Source organism: Helicoverpa armigera, chromosome 7, assembly GCF_030705265.1.
Source record: "Helicoverpa armigera isolate CAAS_96S chromosome 7, ASM3070526v1, whole genome shotgun sequence".
In the NCBI taxonomy this organism is placed as follows: Eukaryota; Metazoa; Arthropoda; class Insecta; order Lepidoptera; family Noctuidae; genus Helicoverpa; species Helicoverpa armigera.
In genome coordinates this window covers 5,546,421-5,567,282 of record NC_087126.1, presented here as the reverse complement: position 1 = coordinate 5,567,282, position 20,862 = coordinate 5,546,421, and the positions used below count along the sequence as shown (strand labels likewise).

Sequence of the window (20,862 nt, the reverse complement as noted above, 5' to 3'; positions counted from 1 at the left end):
CAATTTTTTTTAAACTTCCGTTTACTATACCCTTAAAAGAATTCCTCCTTAAAAACCTGCCAAATGAAATTGGGTTTAAGTAGCTATTATCGTTGGGAGCAGTTTGCTCTCTCTGTATATGTACAAGAAATGGTGCCGCATCGGAAGAATTGTATACCAATCTGGCTACCGAAACCGGTTTCTGTGGAGATTCATTTGGTTTATAAACATGAGAACTAACAACAGACGCGCTATTTAAAGGATCAGTTTCCATGTCCACCACGCCACAACTGCAGTCGGACTGAGTTTTCGCGCCATTTTTGCGCCTCTTTTTATTGCATTGTTTGCAAAGGCTGCGTGAGGATACCCTCTTCCTCTTTGTATTAGTAGTACTGACGGCGGAGCCATCAGTGTCTACTCCGGTGTCGTTGTTCGAAACTGTTACATAATGCCCAACTTCGGGCGGCAATGTTCCTCCGGGGTCATCCGGAGGTTCCATTTCATTAAAGAAAAAACTAAATAAAAAACTTACCAAACAGAATTAACACTAACACTATAACTAAACTACAAAATATTACGATAGAATATATACAAAAACTTAATCTAATCCAATATAAAAATTATTTTTCAACTTGAGCAAAAGAAAACACGTCCGCCAAAGTTCAGGTTTCCCGCGCTTTTTTCAGTTATAGCGTTCCTCTTTGTTATGGTATGTACAACCTCTTTGGTTTAGGTATGTACATAGCCGAAAAATTGATAGAAGTGTGTTAAAAAAAAAAATGTAATGTCAGTTGCAAAAAGCTTGTTATGTGTGAATTTATAAAATTAAATATATAATTGAACTCTCTTGAAGACTTTAAGACTTTTAGTATCCATTTGACGGCGGAGGATTTTTATTCCACCAATTACGCATCTGCATTACTCTTGGCTATTGGCTCCGATCAACTTTCAGAGAACATCGCCGAGGAAATTCACGCACGAGTCGTGTGAAGGCTGAAAAAAAATCATCAAATTATAACTATTAAAAGTTCCTTCCTTCCGATTACTTCCGAAACAAGACGGACGGATACTGTTTAATTTTGGAATCGATCAACCAATTATTTTGATCCAGTGTGTAATAAACGCTACGAAGGACTAGGCAAATTTTATAGATTATACAATACTGACTAGGCGGTATGGTCAAAAGACTTAGCCTGCCCTATAGACAAATTAAAAAAATACAATGTCAAATGTGTCAATGTCAAGTCACCCAGAAGGACGAGGGGATCGAATCGATCGAATCTATCATCGAAACTTGCTGCCTGGTGCCTGTCCTTCACGGCTAGAAAATTTATATAAAATAGTCATATCTTTGTGTCGCCATGTCTGTCATTAAAGGAAACATGCTGGTGATTATTTATGGTTAAGAATATTTATTTCAGGTACGTGATGTTGACGATGTTAATTACGTAATATTTTGTAGGTTCGATCCTTGAGCACATCGGCAGCAGCCGGTCAGCTTGTTAAACCACCAGTACAAGTTTTTGGTTTGGAAGGCAGATATGCGTCAGCATTATATTCTGCGGCAACCAAAGCTAAGAGTTTGGATGCAGTTGAAAAGGAGCTTACTCAGTTCCAACAGTCCATAAAGACCGATGCTAAGCTGAAAGAGTTCATTGTGAATCCTACTCTCAAGAGGTCTTTGAAGTCCGAAGCTCTAAAGCATATGGCTACTCAAGTAAGTCTTAATTATTAATATACTTAATACTTTCATAATCATTGCTATTGGTTTTCTAACCCATTCATAACAAATGACTTACATCAACCTAAAAAAAAGTGGGAGCACTGTGTAGAGCTTGTAAATGAGTGCATTTTGTCATGATGCAAGTTGAGGCAAATGGCTAAAGGCCCAGAAACAAGAGGCCCAGATGGGATAACCTGGACTATACATTTTTAAAGAAGATGAAATCGATGTTACTTGCTTAGGTCTATTTGATAGTTACTTGAAATAATAAATAACATAAGCATGTTTCACACAGTTTTATTGTTCAGCAGATGGTAATTGACCACTTGATTCAGAGTCAGTTTACATGAGGAATGGTCTCTACAATGAAGTTTGTAAAATAATATTAACAAAATGTGTATGTTACACTCAATCATTTATTATTAGTATACTAGTAAAGTAATTATTATTATTTTGAATAAAGTATTCTAACATTATGTGGGATAGTTAATCTGTAGGTATTGTTATGAGTTGATGTAGATGGTAAGTTATAAAGTATGCAACTGGTGTAGATTGCACTGAATTAAATAAATTTTATAAAATTTTCAGGCTAAGCTGTCTCCTACTACAAGCAACTTATTGGGCTTGTTGGCTGAGAACGGTCGTTTGGGCAAGTTGGAGGCTGTTATCAATGCATTCAAGATCATGATGTCCGCCCACCGTGGAGAGGTGACTTGTGAGGTTGTTACTGCTAAGCCCTTGGACCAGGCCCAGAGACAGAATTTGGAAGCTGCTCTCAAGGTATTATACAACAATGATAAATAATTGATTTCACTAAAAATAAGCATATTTTTCTTTATAGACTAAAGAGTAAATTTTTCACTAATAAGTTTCCCTCAGGTAGATTGGTAAACACCACTCTGCAAGATCCCGTTTTTAGTTTCACATTTCTTATTTATTCTATTACAATTTGTGTCTTAAGTTTTCATTTAAATAAAGTCAGAACCTACTTGAACAGTGTACCCATTGGTATTACAACTCATATTAAAAGGTTAATAAAAAAAAGGATTTGGACAGTCATAAACTTCTAATACTGAAAGGAAATTACTATTGTAAACCAGCTCTAATAATATTTATTGTAATCATTATCCTCCGAGCCTTTTTCCCAATCATGTTGGGGTCGGCTTCCAGGCTAACCGGATTCAGCTGAGTACCAGTGCTTTACAAGAAGCAACTGCCTAATAATTTTTATTGTAATATTCCAGAAATTCCTGAAGGCAAATGAAATTATTCAGCTCACAGCCAAGGTTGATCCGTCTATAATGGGTGGTATGGTTGTTTCCATTGGCGACAAGTATGTGGATATGAGTGTTGCCAGCAAAGTGAAGAAATACACTGAAATCATCAGCACTGCTGTTTAAATAATCAAATAACAATTGAACTGTAAATCTTAGTAAAGCAATTAATATTTAAATCAGTTACTCACTAGACTAGTTTGTTTCATTTCAATCTTGTCACCCTCTTCTTCAGAGAACTATTGCTATAGCACCTATATTATGAAAGGTTTATATTTGTCACTCTGTTATCAAAAATAATTTAGCTCTTCTGCCGTTTCTCTTGCAACTAGAAAAAGTATAATGCACCTGTGTAAATGCAACTTAGTATAGTTTTTATTATTTATCTAGGATCTAGTTTGATCTTCAGTGTCAGCAAGTACAAGTATCAGTTTCAGCATGGGTCATCATCAATTATTATAGATTAGTGAGGGACATTATCCGTCTATCTATAGCCTTCATGACTGTAAGTATAAGAGTGGTCATTAATTTGGGTGTTAAATTGATAGGTGTTTGTTTACTGAGCGGGGTAATACCCAAAAAAGATACAATCCTAGACTGTCTGGAATAAGTAAATGATAATGAAATAAGGACAACTATGTACAACAGACATTTAAACAGTTCAAGGAAGACAGTATATCCTAAGTTGGGCATCATGCCTGTGTGAGTTGTCTTTTTGAGTAAATAAAACATCAATTACAATTAGAACACAAAATTTAATAGTGCTCCTTGCACTGCCAAATTAGATATACTTATAACAAAAATAATACTCTCACAGTAATCATAACACTAAGTTATATTTCTCTAGAATTAACAAGAATATTTTAATCTGAGATCATTTTCATAGAGATCTTTAAATTGAACATGTCATTATGTATGAAGGTAATCAATCAATAATAATAATAATTATGAGCAAAATTTTATCCTTCCGTTGGGGCCGCCTCTCCCCTGAGCAGCGCATTCTCAGCTTCCAGCTCGGCTATGCGCGCTCTAGCGGCCTCAAGTTCGTCGTCCCCACCATCAGTTCCCAAATGCTTTCGAACATACTCTAAAGCATCTTCCGGCTTATCAGGTTCTTCGTATAAGCTAACAAGAACCTTCGTTAAGGCATCCATGACACCAGCACGCTCAAGATATCGCCTAAATTCTTCTCTTTTGGAATCGATGGGCTGTAAAAATAAAATTGGTTAAAGTTAGCATTTAACAGTGACGAGACTGTAATATTTTGTGTGGTTAATAACAAAATATTCATGTTTGTTACAAATTCTTAACTGGTTTGTTTACGAAGATGAAATTGACGAATTACCTGCCAATTTAAAACACTTACCTTGTACGAAGACATTTTGGAATATTATTTATTATCAACTTAATACGTGATGAGTATTAATATAATACTTTTCCTGTCAATATTTAAGAGCAGAAAAAGGCAAAGCAATATCAATAAAATTATCAAGAGAACCGTACAATATTATAGTAATTGATCTGACATTTCAGTCGCTCAGAAATGACAATTGACAACCGTAATTTTCTACTTGACATTGTTGACAATAAGGTTTTTAGGAGAGCGACCTCCTTCCTTCTTTTGCAAAAACAACGAAAAATGAATTAAAAAATATTTTCTGATAACATTTAGTACTTGGATATCGAAATTTTAATTTCTAATAAATAAATTCTAACATGATTTTATTTTCTTATCGAAATAAACATAATCCTTATATTATGAAGAACCTAAAAAATAATCTAAAGCTTTCACCGATTTCTCTCAAATGTTTTTTATTCATTTCTGTAAGTAATGGTGGTCCGACGCCTCGTAAAATCTACTATTCTATATAGGCTCTCAACGAACGGCGCAGCAGCCTTCGGCTTCTAATCTGCCTTCTTGTTGTAGTCCGAAATATAAAACAGCCTCCGCTCTACTCGCGAAATTGGCGTGTCCGTCAAGTGCTAGCCAGGGCATATTCCAGAACACATGACAGACATACTGTGAAAGCGTAAGTAATTAATGGAACTTTTCTGGGTGGATTTTATAAAAAACTTCATTGAAATGGTTTATCCATTTAAGAGAAACTGTGCCATAGACAGACAGACACAAACAAACATGGTCAATGGCTAAGAGTGTAATTAAACTACGTGTTGTGTTATTTTTTTTATTCTGTAATTATTTATTTGTGATAAAAGATACATAACATTTTGTAGCAATTTTACTGTCGTAAAAGCAATCTTATTTATTTCTTTACTACACAATGTGGTTTTCAAAATTTTTAATTACTACACAGAGTTTTGAGAACAAAACTTTATAACAAACAAATAAATATGCAATAGAACCGAATTGTTGCCTTTTTTGTAGGTTATACAAAGCAAATTATATTATATTTCGAATTAAATGCAAGGTGACATTATGTTATTTTAAAAACTTAACTAAAATACTTTGCGACTTTAATAGTAAATGTAATTTTAAGATTCGTCATCACTTCCCGCCGGTGCTTTAGGTTTGGGCCCGCCTGCTCTCTTTGCCATAATAATTTGGTCCACCTTGAGAATTGTTGCAGCTGCGCCAACGGCGTATTTGAGTCCCCAGTACTTTAAGACGTATAAATCCAATATGTTTTTCTCCTTCGCGTCACATACACCGTTGTTTTCAGATTCAATGTCGTAACCTGCATTTTTGTTGCCCTCCTGAGAAAAAGACAAAGTTGATTAGGTATCTTATGATTTTGGGTATACTGGCAACTGAAAAATTTTAAGGAGCCTTAATATTAACCGAATCATTTAAAAAAAAAGGTTTTATTTACCTTGTGAGCTTTGTAAATGTTGTTGACAACTTCTGTGGCATTGGCACCAGAATTGTCAGCTAAGGCACGTGGGATGCTTTCCAAAGCAACGGCAAACTTCCTTACAGCATATTGTTCTAAGCCTGGCAGTGTGTCTGCATACTGAAGCAGTTGCTGAGCCAATTCAATTTCTGTTGCACCAGCACCAGGCAAAAATCTGAAAAAAAACATATTTAGGTTTTTCTCCTACACTTTAACTACAAAGTTGTATATTATTAGTAATAAATACTTACTTGCCATCCCTGGCAATTCCTTTGAAGGTATTCACACCATCATCAATGGCTCTTTCAATGTCATCCATGTAATTGTCTGTAGAGCCTCGAATGACAACTGTGGAGATGCGTGACTCAGTGCTGTCCATGCGGAAGCAAACAACACGTGTGTCTCCCAGCTCCTCCACACCAACGGAGTCACAGTATCCAAGCTCTTCAGCAGTTGGTGTTGTAAGTCTTGGCAGCACCTAAAATATAGTTTTTTTAGTTTATTATATTGTATTTAATTGAAAGCCACATTGAATCATATATTTTAAAGATCATTTACTTACAGTAGCATTTACAGTCCTGGCGAGACGTCGGATGTCGAATTTAGAGTTGAGACGAACAGCCATTATGCCATACTTGTTCAAGAAATGCAAAGCCATGTCACCAAACTTAGCACCAGCAACTACTACTTTGACTCCAGAATCGGCAATTTCTTTAATTTGTTTCTCCAGTTGAGACTCTTCTCCCCTACTGAAGTTAAGAAGTTCATCAGCTGATTTGATCAAAACAGTTCCTTTAGTTTCAGTCTGAGTGATATCCACAGGGCATGAGTAGACAGCAACTTTAGCTTTTGTTGCAGAAGGAACATCTCCTTCAACCTCTCGCTTGAACACCATTCCAGAGAGAACTTCAGATTGTAGAAGTCCTGATCCTAGAATCTAAAATGAGAATTAAGATTTTTTTATTATAAATCGTAATACATTCTTTCTTTGAATTTAAATATTCAAATAAATAGTGCAGTTTCGAGGCATACCTTGCATATTCTCACATTATCAACATTGAATGTGGTTTTTTCAGGAAGAATAGCAACACAAGCCTTGGCCACCAGTTCAGCAATAAAATCTTCATATCCATACTGCTTAGACATGATTGAGGGAGTTATTCCCTTGACAACAGCTTGAACATTTTTGCAATCTTTAATTTCTTCACAAACTAGTCCTGGCAGGATTTCTAAGCATTTTTCTAGGGCTTTCTCATAGCCATCAGCAATTTCAGTGGGTGTTACACCCAGGCGCAGTAGTTCCTCAGCTGCTTCCAATAAAGCACCAGAGAAGACAATCACAAAGTTGGTGCCATCTCCTACTTCAGAATCTTGCATCTGACTGGCTAGTACCATCAATTTAGCAGCAGGATGTTCAACATCAAGCTCTCTGATAATGGTACCAGCATCGCTTGTAACAAACTGTTTATCAATGTGGTTGATAATCATTTTGTTCATTCCATTGGGTCCATATGCTGAACGCACACTTTGGGCAAATTGTTTACATGCGTTAATGTTACGGTAAACTGCTTCCTCTAGACCAGAGAACATCTAGGAACAAAACAATAGTAATCTTATAAGTACAAAAATCTTTGAGAGAACAGTGAATACTTTCTTTGGGACTAGGGTGTTCATTATTAGCACATTTATAATTCTAGGTATCACTATTTTGTTTGCCTTTAGTAGATAACATCAAAGTTCGAAAAGTAAAACCTTTTTTTTAAGATCACTGCTATAAAGATAATTATGTGACAAATCTCCATTTTTTATTATATCAAAGCTTATTTTCCACGATACGTATCAAGTTTTTCATGAAATTGGGAATTAATAGTCTATATTTAAGAAAATATCAGATAATTTTAAAACATGAGTTGCCCGGAGTGGGCGCTATGATTTTTGGTTATGTGTTGAGACTTACCCGTGCTCCTTCCTTTAACATTTGGGGTACACCCGGAGCTTTCGGTACGTGTAAAGCCATTTTTTCTTGGAAATTGAAGCACTTTCAACTCAAACAAATTATCTTGATTTCCTCGTGATCTGGAAAAAAGCGATAGAAATCACGGTTCCAAATGGCGGTCGTAACAGTTCGTATAGAAAAACTATGTACGGAGGCTGGTTAAGATATTTAGTTTTGAAAATTAACGAGAGGTGGCGCTTTGTTCAATTTTGTATATTTTTTTTCGTTAGCAACATTATAATGTGGTGTTGCTATCGACTGTTTGTCAGTTCTTTATACGCAAAATACTTACGTCTCTAACTTTGAAATAAGCTTTTTCTTCAGAAAAAAAAGAGGAATGCAAACTTCAAAGCATCTAAATCATAAACAAAATATGTCTACACATGTGATCTACACTTACTTGTTGTTACTTGATATTTATTAAGGTAGAAAATCGCTTTGGTTTTTTCCAAGTGGTTTTGTAAATTTTTGTGTGTAATGGAACGCATATATGTCATGGCGTCCGGCCGGTACCCTTTAAAAGTTGTTGATTGTGTTGTGTGGTGCGTTCTCCTGTTTTTCCGTATATTTGTGGCTTTTCCGACAACGTTTGCTTTCCAAAGGACACCGAAATCTCCGCTTTAATTTTACACCTGTGCGCACTACTTTGGACTCCGAGTTTTCTCTTTACGATTTGGATTTGACGATATGGGATCTCCGTTCAGATGTTGTGTTCGTTATTGCACTACAACTCGCAGTAAGTTTTAAATATACTATTTTAATGTGGACTTTCCCATTATAAGTATATACAGTACAGTATTATAGGAGATACCGTAGAACAATAATAATATGTCTTCATTTACAGGTGATGATTGCAATGTTATTTTGCATTCATTTCCCAACCCCGATAAGGAAGAGGACAGATTTAGATCTTGGGTCTACTCAATTGGGGGAGATATTCTGGTTTTGGATAACCAATTTGTATTCAAAAACAGAAAAATATGCCACAAGCACTTCGAAAGTAAATACCATACAAGAAGTTCAAGATTAAGTGCTAATGCAGTTCCTACTTTGCATTTAAAAGGTACTTGAAATGTGTTTTTGCCTGAGTACAACTATAGATTTTTATCTATACTATTACTATATAGGTAACTATCTATACTATACTAATATTATAAAGAGGAAAGACTTGATTGTTTGTATTGAATAGGCTTCTAAACTACTAAACCGATTGAGATAAAATTTGGTATGGACATAGATTAAAACCCGGTGAAAGACTTGGATTGACACCCAGGATTTTTCAGGATGCGGGTGAAACCGCAGGCAGACAGCTAGTATAATATTAACAGGAAAGATTTAACTCAAAAACTACTGGTGTATCTACTTGGGAAACAAGTGAGACAAGTTGTTGCTGGATAAATACTGTCATGCATAGGATAGTTTTATTTGAATATGAGAAGTAGTTCCCTTGGGATGTAGGTGAAACCGTGGGTGGACTGTACGTAGCTGTTTTCTGCAGCTTCACCCGTGTCCCGGGGGAACTTCTCCCCATACCTGGATAAAATATAGCCTATGTCACTCCCAGATAATATAAATATTTAATGGTGACAGAATTTTTAAAAATTTTCCAGTAGTGTTTGAGTTTATCCATTACAAACAAACAAACAAAGTTATCCTCTTTACAATATTAGTGTAGATGTAGACTAGCGCTATGCCTGTGAACGTAATTTGAATAAGCATTACTGCTCAAAACACTTTCTATTTATTTGGGAATGAGAAATTTTACTGCAGTAAAAAGTTGGCAATTAAATATGTGACCGACTCCACATTTGACACGATTTACATTTTGTTTTGCGTAATTATTACAATTAGTACTATGTTTTTAGTTTCAATTTAAACATGGCTTTGTAGCAGTTTCAACAATTATTCTATAGAGAAAAAATGCCAACCAAGGATATTTTGAAATATCATTTATTTAGTAAAATATAAATGTGACTGACACTACATGCAAAAGGAAGTTGTTTTCGAGAGAATTTTTAAAGTTAAATAACCTTCCTTCGTCAAAGATTAAAACAGGCACAATTTATTAAAAAAGAATAAGTGCTTTATCAAAAGTTTCTAAAAGTATATGTATTTCATTTACAGGCATACCTTGTAAAGACCATTATCAGATGTTACCAATGTGACCAGTTACAATCCAATATTTGCTCAACCTTCAACATCCACAGCAGGTAAGCCATAATTTTGTTACTGAGGTAATCTTGAAAGCATGTTAGTGTTATTCAGTAAAGTGAAAAAGTTTAATTGTCACATCAACTTTATTTTTAAAGTAGTAAGTTTTTTTATTTGATAGAGTTAATATATGATTGTTGCACTTGACTTAACATTGGTATAAAAATATTTTGTAAATTATTTGTGATTTTTCTTCAGAACTGGTTAACTTATTTTGGCAGGTCCACTTCATTCTGGTGAACCAATATCTATCAAGACCAGTGAACTTGAGAAGCTAGCAGAAGCAGGTAAATTTCTTAAAACACTTATAGTTTTAACTAGCTTCCGACCGCGGCTTCGCCCGCGTCCAGTTCGGTTATATCGCGTTTCCAAGAGAACTCTCCAAAAGTCCGGGATAAAAACTATCCTACGTTCTTTCTCAATGTCAACTCTATCTCTGTACCAAATTTTATTTAATTCCGTTCAGTGGTTTAGACGTGAAAGCGTAACAGACAGACAGACAGACAGAGTTACTTTCGCATTTATAATATTAGTAGGGAAGTAGGGATTTAACCCTATTTCACCCCACACTGGTAAAAAAATAACTTTCAAAATGAACAAACGATTTTTGTTTCTTATGACGTGATATTTGATGAACTTGTGTACTAACTTTCAACCCTTATTTCACCCCCAGCTGGTCGAAATTTCAAAATGCTAGAAAAATGTTTAATGATTTCTTATCAAGTGCTTAAATATAAAGTTTCATGGTTTTATCTTTTAAAATTAAGAAATCCCATACAAACTTTCAACCTCTATTTCAACCCCTTCATCCCTTTTTTTCGAAATAAAAAGTAGCCTATGTTCTGTCTCGGGTCTAAAGATTGTCTGTACCAAATTTCATCAAAATCGGTTGCGAGGATTAAGCGGGAAAGCGTAACAGACAGACAGAGTTACTTTCGCATTTATTATATTAGTTTGGATTAAAATCAGTTGATAGGTATGGTAGATATATTTATTTTCTACCATCAATGTATTATTCAAGTATTCTATACAATACCTAGGCAATTTATAGAATACTTGGGGTGTTTAGGGTTAAACAATGTATGAAAAATTGCAAATTTGATTGTCCATTAAATACTTTGCCTAGGTAATGTATACCATACCTGCTGGTTCTTCAGCAGTGTATATATATATATTTTATTATGTTTATACATAAATGCATTAATTTAATTTTTCAGATTTAGGCAAACCTGTAAAGACTTCAGGAGTAAAACATATTTCCCTAAAACAAGCAGCTGCAATGACAAAAAATGGTAAATATTTATTTCATAGATTGTATTAGTATACTATGTGGCGATAAGGTTATCACTAGGGAAATTGTTTATTTATTTAATACAATTATTAGATCAATAGTTAACTGTGTACTATTTTATGTGATACTGATAACATTATCGCTACACTGTATATTGCAGTAAGAATTTCAAAAATAGAGAATAGAGTTTTTGGTCACATAGAGAGGAAGATTGGGCTGAAGTAGATTTTCCTCCAAAATAATTAATTGAAAATCTCATTATGTCAAAGTCGCACTTGAATAAGTTAAGTTTTCAATTTCTATGAAAGAGATAATTGACCTACCTTTTAACAGGTTTTTTTTTTTCAGTACCAAACTTAGCGAATCTGCAAAAAACAATCAAGAAGTTACAACAAAAGAAAGAAAGTTACGCCACACGACTGAAAAGAGCCTTAAGACTTTCTGAAAATACCACTTTTCAGAAGTGCTTACAAAAATTTTCGACTTTGGCAGCCTTGTTTACAGTCATGCAATTTCGCGAAATTTCAAAAGGAAAAATGGGAAGAAGGTTCACAAAGGACGAAAAAATCATGGCTCTCAGTTTGTACAAACAGGGCCCAAAAGCATATAGATGGCTCAGTAAAATATTTATTTTACCATCTCCTATCACTCTGAGTCGTCTGATTTCCTGTGCTGGTCTAAGACCAGGAATCAACAAAAGGATATTTAACCAGTTGAAGAAAAGAGCCCAAAAAATGACAGAAAATGAAAAGTTATGCATTCTTCTGTTCGATGAAATATCTATTACACCCCATTATGACTATAATAGAAAACGAGATGCCATTACGGGATTTATTAATAATGGAAAACAAACAAACAGGAACATAGCGGATCATGCACTTGTTTTATGTTAAGAGGGTTTGTAAATAATTACAAACAACCATTGGCTTACACATTTTGCAAAGGAACAACTTCCAAAGGAGATTTGAAACTTTTAATAAAAATATTATTTCCGAATTGCAACAGTGTGGGTTTTATGTGCTTGCAACGGTCTGTGACCAAGGGACTACAAATGTTAGCGCTATAAACGAATTGATAGAAGAAAGAAGAGTTGATTATATAAGAAAAAATCTAAATTTTAAGCATCAAATATTTGAAGTCAATGGCAAGGAAATAATACCTATTTTGACACCCCACTTAATAAAAGGGATTAGGAATAATTTAATTACCAAGAATTTGAAGTGCATTATAGAAGATGAAGTTAAAATTGCGAAGTGGGACCACCTAATTAAACTTCATGAGGAAAATCCTTCTTATAAAGGTATACGATTAATTAAAAATCTTACAGAAGCCCACATTGATCCAAAGAAAATCCCCAAGATGAAGGTTAAGATGGCAACTCAAATATTTAGTCAAACAGTCGCTACCAGTATGGGATACCTAGCAGGTGAGTAGTAATACACGCAAAGTACTGGCACGGGTCTTGAATGCTGACCTTCAGCTGCGCACATGCGAAATTTTGGGTTATACTGAGTTTACAATGCGAAAAGCGCCCCCACTCTACGCCGAGCGTTCAAGATCTGTCCCGATACCTATAATAAAATTTGTACAGATAAGTGGTAATTATACACTTTCCTGAGCCTAAAGTATTTACTAAAACTTGATAATGTGTTTGTTTATAGAAAACTAGCTTTCGTCAGCGGTTTCACCAGCTTCTTGAGGGAACTACTATATGTTTTTCCGATGAAGGCTATATTACTGCCAAGTTTAATCCCAATCGAGGTTCCAAATGAGGTTTCTAATATAATAAGGAAAGATTTGTATTTTTGTGTGTTGAGTAAACTCAAAAATTAGTGATCCAATTGAGATTAAAATTTGTATAGACATAGATTTAAATCCGAGGAATAACATAATGATAGTTTTTATCAGTTCCCTCACGACGCTGGTGAAATCGCGGGCGGACAGCTAGTAGTCATTATACCAAACATGATTTCGAAGTTTCATAAAGCACCAATTACCTGATCACTAGTAATATGCAATACAAAGTTTCTTAGGGATCATTTAAATTAAATTAATTTTATTTCTACTTTTCAGATAAAAGAATACTTCCTTCGGAGTGCAAAGATACCGCAGACGTATTGATGTTTTTCGATCAACTTTTCGACTCTATGAATGGCAGTTTTGAAAATTCAAAAAAAAGAAGCGGTAAAGTGCTGTTAAAATCAGTCACCCCAAAATCTGATCACAGTAAGGTATGGGCGAGGGCAAAAAAAGTTTTAAAATCTATGAAGTTTATTGGTAGAGGAGGAAGGGAAGGTAGTGTGCCATCAATTACAAACTGGTTACGTACGCTGGAAAATATTGAAGTTTTAAAAAATAAGGCATTCAATGAATATAATATAAAATCATTCTGGATGAGACACTTAAATCAAGATCCATTAGAGAATTTTTTTGGCTGTATACGGTCTCATGGATACAGAAATATATCACCAACCCCATCTGGCTTTGAGTCAGCTTTTGCAAGCTTATTAATAAATAATTTATCAAGTAGTCATTCTGTAGGGTCAAATTGTGAAGAAGATGACTGTAAAATTTTTCAATCAATGGACTACTTATTAAAAAAGGAGGATATTAATGAACTCACAGAAATAAATGAAATAGATATCGATGATATTAATTGCGAAATTATAGATTTTAATGAAAAAAAGTAATCCAAAATTATAAGCCAACTCAGCTACGTAACCGGCTATGTAATAAAACAGGCAAAAAAAAATGTATTTAAAAATTGCAAAAATTGTAAAGCAATTTTATATTGTAATGAAGAAGAAGAACAAGAAATAAATGAATATATAAAAATAAGAGAGTACTCTTCGTTTAAATCACTCGCCTACCCTTCCGAAAACACAACAAAACTATTCTCTGCAATCCAAGACGTAGTCACTTATATTTTAAAAGAAAAAGTGATATGCCTCGCATAAAAATTATATAAAGACAATTTTGTACACAGTCATAGATTTTAGTTTTTGACTTGCCCAGACCACAAAAGCGAGTTGACAGATTTTTTATTTGACTTTTCTTCAAGATTTTTTATAAATAACTGGTGCCGGGATGTAAATTTGTTATTAAATGGCACCAGGACAGAAAAAGATGAAGATGATAGCATTAAAGAACGGGCTATTACTTATTATAATAAAAGACACATTATCAAATCATAATAATGATTGTTTTATTTTTTATTCCCTTAGAACTTTTATACTGTGTTCATCTACCGTTTCTCTGTACTGATAATTAATATTTTTCTGTACTATCATAAACATCAGTTCAGACGAAACGGTAGATGAATTCAGATTTAGGTAAGATTTTTGTGCAACAGAGCTATATAATGGTTTTGCTAGCTATAGGTATATACATAGCAAGTTGTAGTTCCTAAAATAAACAAAGGATGGCGCTGTACTGCATTGGCCACTGATAACTCTATACTCTGTGGCATGAACAATGAATGAATCATGAATGAAAATGAACGATGGATGGAAATGGACAGACAAAGCCGGGCCGGCAGTGTTTTAACAAATAAAAATAAAAACTTTTTTTATATTTCTAAGACTTGGTAAGGTTAAAAAAAATATTGCACCGAGTGTTTTAAAAGTACATAGCTTGGTTCAAGAGTCAGATTTCTAGACAAATAGAAATAAAGAAAATACATTTATTCACGCATGTGACACATGGAAAAATGGATTTCGAAATCTTTTGGGATATTCGTATAATGATCTGACTGACTTATTTTTTCCTGTTATTCAGTTTTTATTCTTTTTTTTTTATATTTTGTTAAATTGTTGATGACAAGTACCACTGACCTCTATATTTACCACTTGTGTGCTTTGCACCGCTTTTGTGCCCGTTTGATAATCGCCATTTTGGCGCTGTTAGACGTAGTGAGTGTCCGTGGTACTAAAATTATTTTACAGTGAACCAATGAACAAACACTTCTCTCACAGCCATTTGAAATTATACGTCAAAATTAGTTCTGTGGACACTCGCATAAACGATATTGGCGCTTCAAATGGGCACAAAAAAATTGCTGTCAAACGTACGGAACAGCCGGTCCAGTGGTAAATATAGAGGTCAGTGACAAGTACCTACCTACGTTTCGTTATACGACCTAAAAATTATTTGTCTGCGTTAGTTAGGACTGCTGTCACAACTCACCGATCCTCTCGAAATACATATCGAGAGTTGCTACCTAATTGCTACCAGCTACCATTAGTTGCTACCCTCGTGGTTTTGAAGATATTCAGCATCCAAAGGTGACAGCCATTCTGATATCAGGATGGCTGTCACTATTTCCAGTGTGAAGAAACGGCGCAAAAGTATTGAGTTGTTTTTTCACCCAGAGTTGCTACCTTTTTGCTGCCCTCCAGAATTACATTTTAGACCACATCGATTCCGTGGATAAAAAGATATAAAAAAATGAGTTTTTGCGCTTTGCAAAAATAAATTAGCAAATTAGCACTGCTTTTGTCAATAAGAAAGCTCGAAGGCGCTTGTTGTGAAATAATAAGAGGAGCTGACCGGCTCCGATCGCGTACTTTTTCTCGATGTTTGGCTCCGATTGCACGCCCTTTAATGGTCGCGCAGCCGATCGGCTCCGGTCTGTGTGAAAAGAAAAATGCGCGCCGATGCTCTCCGAGCCTGTCTGGGCCCCGATTCTCCTAAGTTAATAATGTCAAAATCGAATAGAAATCGAATCGCAATATGATCGTAATAGCAGTTTTAACCATATCGGGCATTCTGCTACTAATAAAAGACCAATCGTATTCGATTGACATTTGATTGGTGTGCGATTGGTCTGCTATTTTGATGATTTTGGTCTATACGGTAGTTTGCTGTACAATCATTTTGCAATCGTAACTCATTTGCAGACAAAATGATTAATTATTGAATGACAGAAAAGGATAAAAACGTTTATTTCAAAGAAAACATACGGAATGCCACATACGCTTCAATCGTAATCGAGTCGGGATTGGATCTCAGTCGAATCGAGTCGAACGTCAATCGAATGGCGCTTAAGTAAAATTAGGAGAATCGGGCCCCTGTGTGAACGGACCCTTAGCGTCGTCGTTTCAGTCAAAAAACGTCCACTGCTGGACAATGGCTTCCCCCTACTCTTGATCTTGAATAATAATAAATACCTCAAAGTAATCATGGCTTCATTTTACTCCCGAAAGTTCTTACAATTTGAATTTAATCCGATAAACTTTTCAATGCAGAGTAAAATCATATATCGGATTTTGAATTGTGGGAACTTACAAATAAAAACAATTTTATAGCTACCACAATATTTATTAAAAATACATCACTGGAGAAGACATACAGAAGTTGGTAAATTTGGCAACATGTCTAATTCATAATATACCTACTAGCTTCTTTGTAATACTAGGAAAAATGAACTACTTACAATAACCCTAACATAAAGCAGCTGTTGATGAGGCAGCTGCAGTCTGTTTCCCTTTGAGTAAGTAAATATATAGGTACTGCAAAAATAATTCAGAATCTATTTAAATATATAAACAAAAAAAAAAACTATTCATCTCTTCATATAAAATAATATCTAAAAATTATTGATTACACAAACTTTCTAAAAAAATAAAACCGGCCAAGTGCGAGTCGGACTCGCGCACCGAGGGTTCCGTACAAATCCTGTATAGATAAAAAGTGAGTCTCGCGCCAACCGTTCAGTTTAGAACAATCATAGTTATGATAATTTCGTGAGAGTCAACAATCGAGGGCAACTCTTGAATATTGTAGGCGCGCATCGAATCAAAACCAGACATGTGAGTGTATTTTTAAGGGTACTGGTAAACAGTGAAGGTTTTTTGGAGCTGATTTGATTATGGAGACCACAGAAAGTCGAGGGAACTCCTGAGCGATATGTTGCAACTCTCACGTGTTTGGGCTTATTTTATTCGTATTGACGAGAACTTTTCACAAAAGTTAAAAATAAAGACTTTTTCAACAAAAAAACAACTTCTAAAAACAACAAGAAAACTGTTAACGTAACTAAAATATACTGTTGAGGAGATCTCTCGACTTTCTCACGTCTCCATCATCAGGTAAACTCAAAACCTTCACTGTTTGATAGTATCATCAGACATACGTCTGAGAATCAAGTTTTAACCCTATGCAATATGCATGCCTACAATTTCTGATAGTTACCCTCGATTTCTAAGGATTTCCATCATCAGATCCTGACCTGATGACAATGGAAATAAACGGCGAGTATACTCTTTCACTACAAAGTATACTCTTTCTCTCAAATCCGTCAAACTTGGTCGCTTAAATTCCCCATTGAAATGAGGAAAATATTTGATGTTTAAACCTGATTTTCTCTAGATTCCCATGGTTCACATTGATACGACTAATGCCATAGTAAATCAGAGCCTTATATCATCATACTGTGCTATATTTCGTTCGTGTCCGCCGTGGGTATGGTTTCCATACTAAGGTGCCCAATGACCTTTGAATGATTTAGAATTTTTCACAGTTTAGAGGCAATTAGATTTAAGAAGTGTTTGATATGAATTTCAACTTTAATATATCTACGCGTTCATGTGAAAAAGGGTAGGTAGGAAGTTTATAAAATTATAAAAAATATTTTATGTAATGTAAGCAAAAATAATATTTTAATATTTTATGTAACTTCAAATTTATCATTTTCGCAATTTTTCCTTTATCTGTACTATATAACGTTGCTTCGTGCCGAATTTCAAGTGTGCGTTCGCGCAGCGGAATGTTGTTGAATTTAAAGATTTTAATTATGCAGATAATTAGTGTAAGACGTCCTATAATTGTGTATGGTAAATAAAAATTTGTGTATGCAGCCATTGTGGAGAAATTCACCAAAAACAGATTCCGCTGGGCGAACGTTGTCCTGGCGGAACTTTTTTTAATCCATAGACTTTAGAAGAAAAGAGATGTGTCCGAAAATTAGTGTGTATTTGTGTATAATTGATTATGTATGAATGAAATCAGTGCATGCATAAACTTCGGAGAAATTAAGTTTCCGCTACGCGAACGTTTGGCCATTAGCTAGTTTTCATATAAAGCGCTTACATAGAGAGCTGTAGATTTTTACATACGTTGTTTTGAATTTGTTTATATTTGTTTAAAAAACAGATTTAGAAAAAGTCGTAGGGTTTAAAAGATAAAAATATAAACGTAAAATACACTTATTAGGTCTTAGTTCTTAAAGTATTCAGTTTGGGGTCTAGATTTTCACGTTTACACAAACCTTGTAAGTGTCTTCAACATGTTGCCAAGTATCAATGATGTTCCGTTAGTAATTAAAAAGTTATAGGATATTTTACCATGAACAGATCACTGTTTACAAAGCAGTCGAATATCACGACGTTCTAAAGGAATTGCATGGTAAAATGTATGCCAATAATTAGTTTAATCATGCAACTATTCACTTGCAAAATTTCATGTCATTAAATTCAGTAATTAAAGAAAGACAATTATAATACTGACGGAGCATCGAAACCCTACATAATCCGACCAAGTTCGGATAGCTACAAAAAAGCGGCCGTGCCATATGTCTAAGCAACGTTCTTAACTTGGAAGGTTAGTATATTTATTAACATGGTACAGTTGCGTACACAAGCGTTAGGAAAAAATAAAACAATTGCATTTCTTGAATGAAAAATATTTTTTTAATAATAATGCCACTATCTACGTCATTTTAGTTAAAATACGTAACGTTTATTAACGTTATATTTAATCACGTAGTCAATTAATTTATGTAAGTAATAATTTATTACAAAGTAAATAATTTAAATAATTACAAAGCTTTCATCAAAATCTTTCACAACCGCATCGACATTCAATTAGACTCCCATCAACCAGCAGAACAAGCCGGATTCCGCCCTCATTTTTCCACAACAGACCACCTCCAGTCACTTAACCAAATTATAGAAAAACACATAGAGTTCCAGAAACCATTGTACTTGGCATTCGTAGATTATACAAAGGCTTTTGACAGTATAAAGCATTCAGCCATATTCTCAGCTTTAGAAGACCAAGGCATAGAAAAAACGTACATAGACCTCTTGAAGGTCATATACAGCAATAGCACCGCCAACATAAAATTAGACACATCAGGCACCAAATTTCTAATACATAAAGGAGTCAAGCAGGGTGATCCACTCTCACCAAAACTTTTTACCAGCACACTCGAAGAGGTTTTTAAGGAACTGGCCGACCCCTGGATATCGCAGGGTATCCGAGTCGGCAGTAAAACACTCACTAACCTTCGCTTTGCAGATGATATTGTCCTATTCGCACCGTCGGCAGAACAGCTGCAACAGATGCTCCAAGAGCTGAGCTCCGCCAGCCTCAAAGTCGGGCTTGTGATGAACCGGTCAAAGACTAAAGTAATGACTAATAGCGCGAAACGTAGGGTCGAGGTAGATGGGCAAGAGATACAACATGTCGACGAATACATCTACTTGGGCCAGTTAGTGTCCTTCGAAAACAGGCAAGACAAGGAAATCGATCGACGGATCGAAAACGCCTGGTAGAGCTACTGGTCCATGAAGCCGCTTATGAAGGGTGAGCTCCCTTTATCGCTGAAGCGAAAACTAGTCGACATGTGTATTCTGCCCATCCTAACCTACGGCGCTCAGACTTGGTCTTTGACCGAATCTCAGAAGTCCAGGCTAAAAGTATGCCAAAGAAGCATGGAGAGTAGCCTGCTCAACATACGGCTTAGTGACCGGATACGCAACACCATTATCCGGTCCAAGACGGGCATACTCGATGTGGGCAATAAGTCTGCAAAGTTGAAGTGGGATTGGGCGGGTCACATCTGTCGAATGCACCCGGACAAGTGGGCCAATATTACCACAAAGTGGATCCCGGAGGATGGAAGGCGACCGAGAGGGAGACCAAGAAAACGCTGGAGGGAAGACTTGGACAGCTTCCTCTCGGACTGGCCTCAAGCAGCGATGGATAGAGAAAAGTGGAAGACTTTGGGGGAGGCCTTTGCCCAGCAGTGGGACAGCATAGGCTAATTAAAAAAAAAAAAATAATAATAATAAAACACACAGACAGACTACACTCACAGACACAACCAGGTCGCAAACATCATTCACCAAAAGCTAGCACTCAAACACAGACTCATACAAGACACAAACACACCATACTACAAATACACACCACAAACAGTTCTAGAAAACAATACACATAAACTTTATTACGATCGCGCAATACTAACAGATAGAACTGTCCACTATAATAGACCAGACATAACCCTTCAGGATAAAATAAACAAAGTTACCTACCTTATAGATATTGCAGTACCCAACACTCATAACTTACAAAAAACGATAGTAGAAAAAATAAGCAAATATGAAGAACTTAAAGAAGAGGTCACAAGAATTTGGAGACAAGATAAAGTATACGTAGTGCCAATAGTCGTCTCCACCATGGGTGTCATACCTAATCACCTCCACCATAGCCTCAAACTAATAGAACTTAAAGACTCCATCTACATTTTACTA

The 20,862-nt window shown here is 35.3% G+C and overlaps 3 protein-coding genes and 1 long non-coding RNA gene across 5 annotated transcripts; 2 read left to right on the top strand and 2 right to left on the bottom strand.

Moving 5' to 3' along the window:
• Nucleotides 1-1,207: 1,207 nt before the first annotated feature.
• On the top strand, nt 1,208-3,171 carry LOC110370268 (ATP synthase subunit O, mitochondrial). Its single transcript, XM_021326013.3, has 4 exons — nt 1,208-1,367; nt 1,442-1,696; nt 2,291-2,482; nt 2,947-3,171. Exons 1-4 carry the CDS (start codon nt 1,341-1,343, stop codon nt 3,100-3,102), a joined length of 630 nt encoding a protein of 209 aa, XP_021181688.2. The 5' UTR covers nt 1,208-1,340; the 3' UTR covers nt 3,103-3,171.
• Nucleotides 3,172-3,711: 540 nt separating this feature from the next.
• Nucleotides 3,712-4,534, bottom strand: LOC110370273 (c-Myc-binding protein). Its single transcript, XM_021326018.2, has 2 exons — nt 4,343-4,534; nt 3,712-4,184 (listed from the first exon to the last, which is right to left on the bottom strand). Exons 1-2 carry the CDS (start codon nt 4,355-4,357, stop codon nt 3,936-3,938), a joined length of 264 nt encoding a protein of 87 aa, XP_021181693.1. The 5' UTR covers nt 4,358-4,534; the 3' UTR covers nt 3,712-3,935.
• Nucleotides 4,535-5,148: 614 nt separating this feature from the next.
• On the bottom strand, nt 5,149-14,929 carry Cct8 (Chaperonin containing TCP1 subunit 8). The gene is made up of 7 exons (XM_021326009.3): nt 14,794-14,929; nt 7,786-7,941; nt 6,861-7,418; nt 6,391-6,765; nt 6,080-6,306; nt 5,808-6,003; nt 5,149-5,691 (listed from the first exon to the last, which is right to left on the bottom strand). Exons 2-7 carry the CDS (start codon nt 7,843-7,845, stop codon nt 5,470-5,472), a joined length of 1,638 nt encoding a protein of 545 aa, XP_021181684.2. The 5' UTR covers nt 7,846-7,941; nt 14,794-14,929; the 3' UTR covers nt 5,149-5,469.
• On the top strand, nt 7,947-12,229 carry LOC135117049 (uncharacterized). Of its 2 annotated transcripts, XR_010276615.1 has the most exons (6): nt 7,947-8,560; nt 8,669-8,887; nt 9,949-10,034; nt 10,257-10,322; nt 11,253-11,327; nt 11,675-12,229. It is a non-coding gene; the product is annotated as an uncharacterized LOC135117049 (long non-coding RNA). The 2 variants fall into 2 exon arrangements; XR_010276614.1 differs by having other exon boundaries at nt 7,947-8,887.
• Nucleotides 14,930-20,862: the final 5,933 nt, after the last annotated feature.

Coding starts and splice junctions, on each gene's coding strand:
- LOC110370268 (XM_021326013.3), top strand. CDS start 1,341: ATGTCTGTCATTAAAGGAAACATGCTG. Junction 1,697..2,290: donor TAAAGCATATGGCTACTCAA/GTAAGTCTTAAT, acceptor TAAAATTTTCAG/GCTAAGCTGTCTCCTACTAC. Junction 2,483..2,946: donor ATTTGGAAGCTGCTCTCAAG/GTATTATACAAC, acceptor GTAATATTCCAG/AAATTCCTGAAGGCAAATGA.
- Cct8 (XM_021326009.3), bottom strand. CDS start 7,845: ATGGCTTTACACGTACCGAAAGCTCCGGGTGTACCCCAAATGTTAAAG. Junction 7,419..7,785: donor TGTTAAAGGAAGGAGCACGG/GTAAGTCTCAAC, acceptor TTTTGTTCCTAG/ATGTTCTCTGGTCTAGAGGA. Junction 6,004..6,079: donor GGAATTGCCAGGGATGGCAA/GTAAGTATTTAT, acceptor GTTTTTTTTCAG/ATTTTTGCCTGGTGCTGGTG.